The following is a 12,530-nucleotide window of genomic DNA, read 5'->3' on the forward strand; positions in this document are numbered from 1 at the left end:
ATCCCATCACTGGTTTTATTCCATCTAAAAATAAGAATACTGTAGTTTAATTCCAACAGAAAAGCCAGTACAAATTTATAACCCATTAGCACAATGTTAAGCAAGTGTATTCAAAACTCCAATCTAAAGGGTTTATTCCTTAGTATATGCATATTGGTAGCACTATAAAATGCCTACTTTGATATTATAGGAGGCAATAAGATAGTTATTTTTGTGAAATGATCTGTTAGCGTGTCCTATTTTCATTTAGTGAAATGTTCCTTTAAAAAGGACAAAAAGGACAGATATAATTACAAAACCAAGTGCTTTTATGTCGCCTATCCTACACATCCATCAGATTTGACACAAAATACAAATTGCTGAGACCCGATGAAGTCGCTCGAGCTGCTTTCCCATCGAGGTCTGCGCATGCGCGTCTCTTCCTCTTAAAACCTGAAGAGCGAATGCGGACCATCGAATGAGGGCGTGGCTTCAGGTGCTTTTCCCGAGAGCTAAACCACGCAAGAGGCGGCATCGGACGGCAAAGGATACGGGTATGTAAAAGACCTCAGATAAGGGGCGGAGTTAACGATGCGGATTGGCTAGGCGGGTCAGCCGCGCGCCGGAGTGGGAGCGAAGGGGGGGAAAAAAGGTTAGCGACGGGGAGGGGAGGGGGGGGGAACCTTGATGCAGATACACTGCTGCATGGGGTGGTCGGGGGGCGGGGCCTAGGAAGCTTAGCGGGACTACCTGACGTCTGTGCGGTGGGCGGGGCCTCGATCGGTGGGTGGGAACTTTTCCCCTCGGTTCTCTGGAGCTTCGGGAGCCGCAGTTGCGGAGGGGACGGCAGGTGAGGGCGCGGGTGGGGGGGAAGTTGCTGCTGCTGTCTTCGTGCGGCTTACCGGGAAAGACTTCGGGGCAGAGCGCGCGGAAGGGTCGGTCCCCATTCCCCAAACCGGAGGCGTGGCGTGGGGTGGGGTGTGGGTAGACCGAGGACAGAATGACGCGCTGGAGGGGGTCGAGGATGCCCTGCTTTGTGGTGTGAGGGGTGGACGGTGGGGTGGGGGAGTGATGTCATGTGGGACCATAACGTCTGAAAGAAAAAGAAAAACTGCAGCTTGGCTGCACGTGCAGCGGGTGGCGCGGGGAAGCCGGTTTGCGTGTACGCTGTAGCTCAGGGGGTCTTCAAACTTGGCCCTTTTATGACTTGTGGACTTCAACTCCCAGAATTCCTCAGCCAGCAAAGCTGGCTGAGGAATTCTGGGAGTTGAAGTCCACAAGTCATAAAAGGGCCAAGTTTGAAGACCCCTGCTGTAGCTGCTGATTTCGGCGGCAAGTCTGAAGGGTTGTGGCAAGGTGGGGGCGAGAGATGACTAGGGGCGATGTCTGCGGGCAGAACTGGGAGCGAAATCAGAAAACTGCTGGAACGTACCCGGGATGGGTTTCTGAATGTATGAAAGCGTTATGTAACTAACAAGAGGTTTTAGGAAGGGAGGGTGGTGCTCTGAAGGAGTTCCCCCCCCATCTCCCACGGTCAGCGGCATCTTTTGTCAATTTCGTAGTACAAATAGCCTCTTAACTTTTTTTAAAAAAATCAGACTTGATTTTCTCGCTCCCTGGCTTTCTTTTCTGCCAAAGGTATGTTAAAAAGGAACAATTTCACTAATAAGCTTTAATAGATGTCATGTCTTTAAACCGGGGCACTTCAGGTAAAACTGCAGGATAAGGGTAGATTGGCATCGAAGTTTCCTGTAGTTTTTCTTCTGTCCATTTGCTACTGATTAATTGAAGTTGGTGAGCTTAAATGGACTCCAGAAGATGGTAGAGGACAGGAAAGCCTGGAGGAACATTGTCCATAGGGTCGCGATGGGTCGGACACGACTTCGCAACTAACAACAACAACAAATTGAAGTTGGATTTAATTTGAGCTAATGGAGGACTGTCCTATGTGTAAAGCAGCAAGACAGAGCAGCTTTCAGTCCTAGTACTTTTTTTTTCTATTTTGGGGAGCTAGCCTGGTTACTTTTTTTTAACATACCAAACTTTCTGTGACAGAATTTCTGTTAATAATTTTTGCCAATGTCCCTCTATTAAAAGAACAGATAGTATAACATTATTTCTGACGTTTATTTTAGAACCGTCAGAAATGCAATCATTTATTGGTAGAACAGGAAAGGCCTCTTAATTCATGAAGATTAAATGCCTTCCATGTCAAATTAGAAATGTTTCTGATTAGGTTTTGTTTTGTTATTTGTGTATCACATTTATCTCCAATTGCAACAAAAAACCTGCTGATTTCTGTGCAGTTATCCTAGTATAGAGTATTAATTTTATAGGCCCTGCATCTTGCCGAAACTTTTTAACAGAACTGTTGATTGTAGTTGCTGAAGGTTGTGCTATATTTAGTAGCAGGATAAGACCTAATGGTGTTTAATGCTATTTACAGTCTAAACTATGCACAACTAAAACATAGACCACTTTTTCCTCCAGTGGACTTAGAATTCTTTAGTTATTAGCTAAATGAAATCAAGTAGAAGTAGGGCTAGCACATTTAAGATGTGGAGTCTCTTGTACCATCCTCTGAGGAGTGAACAAACTCACTGAAAGATATCTAGTGAGTGAAGAATCTGAGCCTAGATACAGTATGTTTGGCTTGGCTTCCTTCAGATAACCTACGTGCAGCTGGTGAGTTGAAAAGCCAGAACTTGTTTTGAAGGAAGGTGTGACTCATAGCCAAGTCCATCAAAGACATACTTGGCTTTTCTTTTCTTTCAAAAGTTGTGTTAAGTATTATTGGAGAATTGTTTTGCTAATAAATAATGTTCACTATATTCACAATTTACAAAATCTGTGTTTTGGTAACTAAATATTTTTGTAAGTCACCCAGAGTCATTGGTGAGTAGACAGCCATATTAATTAAATTATAAATAATATTTAAAATTTAAAATAATATAAATTATTTTATATTCTTAAATATAGCTTATAATAAAAATTAAAATAATGGATTTAACCAGTTCAAATATTCTGGGTAGTGTACAGTACTATAAGAGTGGATTGAAAAATGGCTACCAAAGAGGCCTTTATCATTTCTGAATTTATCTGGAAACAATTAATTATTGTAATGAATTCCAATATATTCAGAATTACACTTGAGTATACTCTTCCACAGTTTATAGGATTTAAGTCATTTTGAAATGTAAGGAGTAGACTGAAAATAGAACAACAAGATCATGTTGTGAAGTTATGTATAATCCAGAGAGAAGTAATTTTCAAAGTCAATTATTTACCAAATATACATTCTAGTCAGCTGTGAAAGTTGAGTGCTAAGACTTTATGGTGGAATATGTGCAATATGCTACATTATATACTTTTGTAATACCTGATTTAATTATATAGCTCACAATACCCAGTTGCTGGGTTTTGGCCAAGTCTTAAAACACTAGAGAATTCCTAGAAATCTGGCATTCAGACAAAGCAGCCATCAACAGGCACATAGAAGTAAACAACAACAACAACAACATACAAAGACAGTTCCAAAGAGACAATCAAAAAGCCAAAATGAACGAACCCAAAACACCACCCTACCAGCAATCAACACCCAGATAAACATCAAGATTAATACAAGAACAATTTACTTGTTTTTTGTTTACAATATCCCAATCAAGAAACTATCAACTCAGACAAATAAATTAATAGTAAACAGTCTACTAAAGTAACCACTGAGAATGTTCCTATCAACACTGATGGAGCAAGGCACTAATATGTAAAAAGAAAACACACCCTATACCTTTGTAGCATTGATGTTACCTTTTTTGGTAATGAAATGTTTGCCAGAAAACAGCTAAACTCAGAGCACCCGATATATTCTGAAGTAAAAAATTGTATTGTAATATATTCTATCAGAGAAATAGCTGGATTCATAAACATATAAATAAATAAAGTTGGATAGAATCCTGAAAAAAGTTCCTTCAAAATGCTAGTAGAATTGGAATCCATAAAAACAATAGGTCAAAGACAGAAACAATGGTTGCTTTCTTTTATATATCATTTCATCCATTTATTAATATAACACATTCCCAAGTATATGAAAGAATAAAAGAATTGACAGGTTGTAATTATTTTTAAGGAATATTAAAACTTTTTTGTATTTTGCTGGTAATTTTTGCTTTATGTGTTGTTGCAGTGCACTAAAATTGACTCATTGTCTTTAGAGATCTGCAGAATATAATACTCAGATAATTTACAATCATTGACCCAGATGCACTTAAGCTAGCAGATTGCAATGAATCAAGCTAATTAGAACTGTCCTCTAGAAATGTAGAAAAACAGTGCTTTTCAGAAGTTGTCCTAAAATATGTTTCTATATTTAACTTTGAATAATCAAGAGATAATGGGATAGCAGTGTTAAAAGAACATATGCATTCCAAGATACCTGGAAAGAAAAGGGGATGTTTTTCTGCTTCATCTAAGGCCTTTTTTTCGAAAAAGAAAAATGGAAAAAATAATTTTTACATATTTTCTTTTCATACAATACAAAAATATTTGTGAAATAAATTGATATGAATTTAGAGATATTTCTGCCAAATCAAAGAAACAAATAAGTTAAGAGTTTTACTTCAGTCCATGCAATTGATAAAAATAACCGAAGACTATGCTATTCATTTGAAAATATATGTATTCTGAGTCTTGTATCTCTCCCCCCCCCCAATTTTTCATGAGTATTTACATAAACTGCACTTCAGTTTTTGGCTTTATGCAAATAGCTGTGGCTTACCAATCTCTTGTTCAGTGGCCAGTGAAAACTACAATGGTACTGATAAAATAGACTTAAAATCAGTCTTTGAAATTCTGGCCATCACAGCACCCTTGCGGTCACATGATTGTAATCTGGGTCATTGGCAATCAGCTAGTATTTATGATAGTTGCAGTATTCTATGGTGACACAATCAACTTTCCCTGCTAGTTTCCTACAAGGAAAGTCAATGGGGAACCTGGCAGGAGAAATATTAAGTTGCTTGCAGCATTCACTGCCTAGCAGCAGCCAACCACAGCTCCATTATGCTTATACTACACTTCATGGGTTACTCGTATACCATCCCCTAGCAGTTTGAGAGCATGCTACAAGCAAGCAGATACATGTGGAAGTTTGGGCTGGACCTGCCCAAATGCGATGTTTGAATGCGAGGCGACCTCAGAGGGAAAAAGACCTGGAGGACGCTGCCAAATGCCATTAGCCATTCTGAATGCATTCTAGTTCACCCCCTATGGTGCACTTTTAGATAGTGTGTGAGTGTGAACTGAACGGACTAGCAGTCTTAGGCAGGTGAACAATTACTCTGTATTAACACTGTAGTCTCCTGGCTAATATACTATAACCTTACGCTAAATACACCCTGTGTCTTCATGCCTAAGACAGGTGAACAACTACTCTGTATTAACACTGTACTCTCCTGGCTAATATACTATCACCTTACGCTAAATATACCCTGTGTCTTCATGCCTAAGGCAGGTGAACAACTACTCTGTATTAACACTGTACTCTCCTGGCTAATATACTATCACCTTACGCTAAATATACCCTGTGTCTTCATGCCTAAGGCAGGATTAGAAAGTATAGTCTCCTAGCTTCTAGCCTTCGCCAATTACACAAAACTCACTCTCATTCATTTAATGGTACAATTATTTTTCTTGTCCCATGAATGAGAAACACCCCTCTTCAATTTTGACTTGGTGAAATCTATGCAAGTCTGACTTTAATAGTATTTATAACTTTTTTACCTTGAGTGCTGAACATTGGCTCATGAATAGTTGATATGTGTTTACAAAGAATCTTGTAATGAATTCAGGTGATCAGCAATAGCTTTATATTTACATACGGATAATAGTCATTCTGTAATCATTCTATTTAAAACCATCTCTTACATATTAATCTATAATGATTACAGATTACCCTTCTTTAATCTGTATTATAGATTGTAGATTATATACTACTATAAACACAAAATGCTGTTCCGTTCTGTTTTAATGCTTTATTGCATTAAAAATAACAAATATAGCTTAATAGGTTTTCATTTCTATAACTTCATATTTGGGGAAAGTGTTTTATTATCTACCTTACTTAAAAGTGACCTTAAAGTCTTTTCTTTTGAAAAGTAAATATTATTTAATTAAAAATTAAAAATCCAATGCTGTTAATGTTAGCAAGCCTTTGTGAGGCAGAAAAAGTAATATGAGAAACCTTTCCTACATTCTACTCAGTTTTCTAGAAATAGTTCCTAAATTTCAGATTAATTGGAACAAATGTGCCTTAAAAGGTTTGACAAGAACTATTGAAAGAAATAGAATATGTAAAGAAAAAATCAAGATCTTCTGAGAATGGATACCCGTATTTAATCACATGTTTCTTGTAACTTTTTGTCTGTAGCAAGTGTGTTCTTGGCTATATACTCCATGATTTTTAAGCAATGTGAGGACTAAATTTTATCTTGAAAATTGCAGGAAAATAATTTTTAGACTTAAGACCATATGCAATATTATACTTCGATTTAGATAAGAAGACCTGCTAACCCTATAGCATATTGTCAGCTAATAATGCCTTCCTAAGTAAGTTTTTATTCTGCCTTCTAGTTTCATCTCAAACCTTGTGATAAAATACTAATATTTAGGAGTGATGAAATGTTTTATGATGCAACAGCTTGTGAATTCACATAATGTTCAAAATATTTGGAATCTCTTAACTATTAGTATTTTTAGTAATAGAAATATGAATTACATGAGCAAATAATACTTAGAGTCATTGGTCAATTGATGATATTTCTGAAAAAATCCTTTTTAGCCAAAGGTGGCTTTCTAAAAGATGACCATAGAGGATCTTCCTGACCCTTCTGAAGAAGGCGTTTCATTGAGTAGAAGACACCAGTTTTTTATCTCAGGCTCCGAAGATTCAATTACCCATTCAGTCTCTGCTGCACCAATGCCTTCAGAATATGGTAAGATTATTTATAGGAGGAGGGAGCTTTGCAGAGCTGTTTTCAAAATATTGAATGAGTAGAGATTGATTCCAAAGGGATGGTCGGAACTTAAAATAAAAAGCTCAACATTCTCTTGGAAAATATTACAATTGTGTTCTTAAAATGTGCTGTATGCTAGATGTAGTGAATTATCTTTCTCAGAGAATAGCTTTATTATATAAACAGTGCATAACGCACATCTTGGAAAATCATTTTGCTCCCAACAGAAAAAAAATAGTATGAAATATATAAAGTTGTTTTCCTACCAGGGCATCAAGCGCAATTTTGAGTGCTATGTGAAATATTTGTGCAAGTGACATGGAAACCATTGTACAATATTTTGTATGCTAGTCATGTGAAAAAACTGATACTGTGTAATATATTAGAACTTCTTTCCACTTTGAACATCCTTTCGTGGTGGAAGACTAGAAGCAAGCAGGCAAATGCCAAGTTTTATTAGGTAATAAACTCTCACAAAAACAAATTATTTCAATTTGCATGTATTGTAATTAATTAAATCATATTGCAATTAAATAAGGCAGCTCAATAAATAAGATGTAAAATTTAATATGTTAAATCAAATGTTAATATATAACAACATATTTGCTAAACTGAATGTATGAATGAAATTGAAAAATTAAAGAACAAAATGAATTGTAGCCACTTGCTTAATAATCTTAAGAACAGGAGTGATTAAAATATAGTTTTAGTGAAGACCAATGTATGCCCATCTTCAGACTGTTGGAAGCACCTGCTTCTGATTATTAGCTTACTCAAAAGATCTAATAGATATTATAGATGATTTTCTGACAGGTTAGAATTACAGGTAGTCCTTGAGTTACGAGTGTAATGGAACCTGCCCATTCCATTCATAACTTGAAAACTCATGGGAGTGAATCTCGTAACTTGAACAACATCACTCCCTTGCTTGTTAAGATGCATGCAGCTCATTAAGTGAACATGAGGTATCTCAGGGTGGGGAAGGCCATGGAGGGCCTAGTGATGGACAAGGCCCCCAAGGCCTCCCCAACCACTAAGATACCTTCATGCTTCCCCCTCTCTTCCTCCGTGCCAGACTACCTTGAAAAGATCCATCTCCTCTCTGCCATGGTTCCTGCTGCCACCCAGATCTGAGGCCGGGGGACACTTTTGCGGCCCTCCGGTGGCCCGATCTGGGCGCCAGAGGCCTTCTCCAGGCTGCTGCAACCCGGAAATGGGCCTCCGGAGGGCCATGGAAGCATCCCCTGACCTAAGTTCCAGGTGACAGCAGCCTAGAGAATATCAACTATCAAAAATAAATATAAAAATATATAAAAATATAAAAAATATAGTAGGCATTTCCAGGAAAGTTCTAGTGCATGCATTTAATCTTATAATTTTTAATGATTTTATGTATATATAATTTGTATTAAGGATTTTAATTGCAATGGTAAAATCTAATGAAACTAAAAGAAAGTAAAATAGAAAGTAAACAGTGCAAAGGAGAAGAAAAACAGAAAGTAAAAAGAAAAAAAATTAGCAGAGAAGAGAAAAGCAATATATATATTAAATGACTTCCAATCTTCATCATGATAAACATAATCTATTTTCATAACTCTTCACCCACTCTTATTTTAATAGAACTTATTTTAACCTGGATCAAATAAACCAAGTTTATATTCCTTGGCTTTAGTTTTAACAGTCTTAATCTTTAGTCTATTGAAATACCATAGAATTTGCTCTGTTCATTTCTTCTTTTTCCCTTCTGACAAGAATTTTCAAAGCTTTAATTAAGCTTCTTATGTAAATCCAATATAAAAAAAATATCCAAGTCACCTTCTTGGTTTTTTATTTGTATTTCCCTTTTGATTTTTAAATATCAACTCATTTCTTGTGTATATACAGCAAAACATCCTATTTCATATTTTTCTCATAGCCTGTCATTTGTAGATCCATTTTCAGTGCCATCTCTGTCTTGTTAAATAAAATGTGTTACTCCTTAATAGTTTTTCTGGGCTAAGAATGAAGATTTTCTGCAGGAAAATAGGTATGAGAGGGTTACACATTGAAACATAGTAAACTATTTTCCAATTGTGGGTTGTCCAGATGCTTGAACACTGTATCCTTAGCCAGCATCTTTAGGGTGGGGAAGGTTGGTTAGGATGTAGGAAACTTGACTAAAATGGTTTTTAACATATGAATATTTTAGCAGCTAAATTTTTCATTTCTGTAGAGTTCTCCTTTTTCGATCCAAATGATGCAGCATGTCGGGAAATTCTTTTCAACCCCAAAACTTCTGTATCTGAATTATTTGCTATCTTAAGACAATGGGTTCCCCAAGTTCAGCAAAACATTGATGTGATAGGAAATGAGGTGAGACATTTATTGATTTCCTGGATTTATCTATGAATCTTATTAATTTTTATTTTATGCCCTCACTTAATAAATGGAAATATCTGTTAAATTTTTGTTTAGAATCCGATATTAGCAAATGTGTCTTTACATCTGCATCCTTATTAACTAGAAATTTAAGTAACTTTTTTATGATCTGCTAAGAGCAGAATCCTCCATAAAAAGTGCATTAAGGGCTACATATCTTTTGGGGTTTACATGATTTGACAAGTTTTTTTTTATTTAGGTAGCTCTGTAGTACTGAGTGAACTGATGAAATCCAAATTGGTAATCACATGAACCCAGATATTTATGTCGTTGCTGTGAAATGTATCAGCTAATTGCTTTGGTAGTAAAAAATAATTTGTTATTATATATCACTATGAGAGTGATATATATTTTACCTTCCAGGAAATAAGAGTTGCTGCATCAGAATCATAAATGATCTATTTTTTTTTACCAACAGATCATTAAGAGAGGCTGTAATGTGAATGACAGAGATGGCTTGACTGACATGACTCTCTTGCACTATACTTGCAAATCAGGAGCTCATGGAATTGGTAAGAAAAGGAATTGGAATTTTTCTGTGGCTAGTTTTTACAGCAGGAATAGTAGTTGTCTTTCCTATCTTTCTCCAGGTATGTTGTTTATGCCAATATAGAGAGGAATGAAGTGTAGTTTCTCTTCAAATCATTTAACTGTAATATTCTAATATATTGCAAATTCCATATTCCTCTGTGTCCAAAATTCTACCAATTTAAACAGTTTGGATCATCTGCAGCAGTTTCCGTACCTTCACAAGCCACATATCTTCCCCAACACTCCAAAAATCACACTATTTAATTTCTGAACCCTCTTTCCAACTGGCTAAAGTAACATCACAACAACACTGGATAGTTTCCTGTAAATCTTTGTATAGATGATAGGTTAGGTTGTTCTGATACCTCAAACAGCGTTTTAAAATCCATGGAGATGTGGCCATATTTACTATACTGTAACCACCGAATTTGTATGCTGCCCTTTCTGTCCAAACTTTCTAAATGGAATTGTTGGTAAACTAAAATAATCACATTACCTTTTTTATTTTCCCATTGTTCTGTAGCCTTGTGGCCTCCTATACAGCAATAATTTAAAATTAATGGGGTAGAAACAGACAGAAACTTTACATTTTATCATTTGAAAATCCTAGGAAAAAATAGAATTACATGTTAGTACATGGTGTGGATGAAATAATGTAAAATAATTTAACAGTTCAATTAAATAGTTTTAGTCCTAATTGCTATGTATAAATGAAAACAATGGTTTTATTCCCCTGAAGTCATAGCATACATATAATTTCACTAATATTCTGGTCAGATGTCTTTTAGCATTGCCGTATTGATGGGAATCACTCTGCCATTGGTTAGTTATTCATTAACTCTCTGTCATCATAACCTAGAATAGTAACAAGATGTGTAAGCCGCCATCATCATCATCGTTGTTGTTGTTATTAGTACAACTGTTACTCCAGCATCTGTGCAAGGAAGGAACTATTGTTAATTGAACATCTATTCCTCTTGTATACATAAGTTGCAGAGAATCCTGCAGTGTTTCTGCTGTCCTAAAACAGAAACAATCAAGACAAGTTAATTCAAATCCAGACATTGGAAGTTGCATAAAATATAATTTTCTACAGAAAATAAGACAAAAACACAAGCATTTTTTGCTGCATGTATCTGTGGAACAAGTTTGCCCAAATTGATACTTTCCAGATGTGTGGAGATAGCAGTTTTCATCAACTCCAGTCATTGGCTATAGTTATTTAGAATTGAGGAAGCTATTGCCCTAGACATCCAGAGAAAAAGGCTGATATAAAAGGTACTAGGAAACTTTCCTGATTTTTTTCTTCATTGTTGATGTAGTTATAGTCTGACTAACCTTCAAACTCTGGTAAGGAAACATCTTGTAAGGATTGGCTATATGGAAACTTGCTATTGTTTTTTGGACATAGTCTTCTAGTATGTTGTGAAAATCTTATCAACCCACTAAACTATGTATAAGCTATGTTTTCAAACTATCTACTTTGCAGGGGACGTGAAAACAGCAGCAAAATTTGCCTCTCAGCTTATTGAGTTGGGTGCAGATATCAGTTTGAGGAGTCGCTGGACAAATATGAATGCTCTGCACTATGCTGCCTATTTTGATGTTCCAGAACTCATTAGTATCATTTTGAAAAATGCAGAACCAAAAGGTAAATCTTTATTTATTTGCTAATAAATAAAATGTTTTTTGTGTGTTTTTTTAATCCCATTTATATCCCGCCCTTCTCCGAAGACTCAGGGTGGCTTACAATTTAAAGCACAAATCAATGTGCTTAGCAATAGCCTTCATTCTATGTATATGCCTGCTTATTAGCGCTTTTGCCCCCCCCAGCGGCATTATTACAAAGTCAGCTTATTGCCCCCAACAATCTGAGTCCTCATTTTACCTACCTCGGAAGGATGGAAGGCTGAGTCAACCTTGAGCCTGGTGGGATGCGAACCTGCACTAATTGCAGGCAGCTGGTGTTACTTAAGGAGGAATTAGCCCACTGCTCCACCAAGGCTCTTATCAGTAAGACTATTCCCAAAGTGATGTTGCCCTGGATGTGAAGACAATTTAAAAACTTGGACAAAGATACATATTGTAATGTGATAACAATGTTGGCTAAAGACCCCAAATAAGCACACATGTTTATCAATGAATTACTCATTTTAGTTGCAGTATTCATTAATTATCTTTGTCTCTGTCTCTATATCTATCTATATGTGTGTCTGTCTGTCTATCTATCTACCCTGTCTTCATGGTTTCCATCTATGCTATTATTAGCAATTGGAGGGTGTAGAAAGATAGAGGAATATGTTTTGCCCCTACGACGTTTATAGACAGCCAGCCATTTCAATGATATTTATCATTATATTCACCTAATGTTACTAATATATCTATAGCAATCTTTTAAAAGTGAAGTAATTTAGCTCTTAAAATATACAGTATGTCCCACAATAAGTATGGAAAGAAATACTAGAAATTATGTAATATAGATATTATCAGTACCTATAAAATGCATACATTTTTTCCATACTGAAGTTTTAAATGGTGATGACCTATAAAGCCCTAAATGGCTTGGGTCTGGATTATTTGAGGGAACACCTG

At 36.2% G+C, this 12,530-nt stretch overlaps 1 protein-coding gene across 3 annotated transcripts in view; it reads left to right on the plus strand.

The window, feature by feature from the left end:
* The first annotated feature begins 768 nt into the window (after positions 1-768).
* Positions 769-12,530, plus strand: part of CLIP4 (CAP-Gly domain containing linker protein family member 4) — a 40,706-nt gene continuing 28,944 nt past the window's right edge. For all 3 annotated transcript variants that reach the window (XM_081342724.1, XM_081342725.1, XM_081342726.1), the window contains exons 1-5: positions 769-829; positions 6,815-6,968; positions 9,202-9,341; positions 9,826-9,919; positions 11,428-11,589. In XM_081342724.1, the coding sequence (XP_081198850.1) occupies positions 6,836-6,968; positions 9,202-9,341; positions 9,826-9,919; positions 11,428-11,589 (529 nt within the window). In that variant the 5' untranslated portion in view covers positions 769-829; positions 6,815-6,835. The remainder of the gene's footprint in view (positions 830-6,814; positions 6,969-9,201; positions 9,342-9,825; positions 9,920-11,427; positions 11,590-12,530) is intronic.

Source organism: Vipera berus (assembly GCF_964194415.1).
Source record: "Vipera berus genome assembly, chromosome: 1".
Classification (NCBI taxonomy): domain Eukaryota; kingdom Metazoa; phylum Chordata; class Lepidosauria; order Squamata; family Viperidae; genus Vipera; species Vipera berus.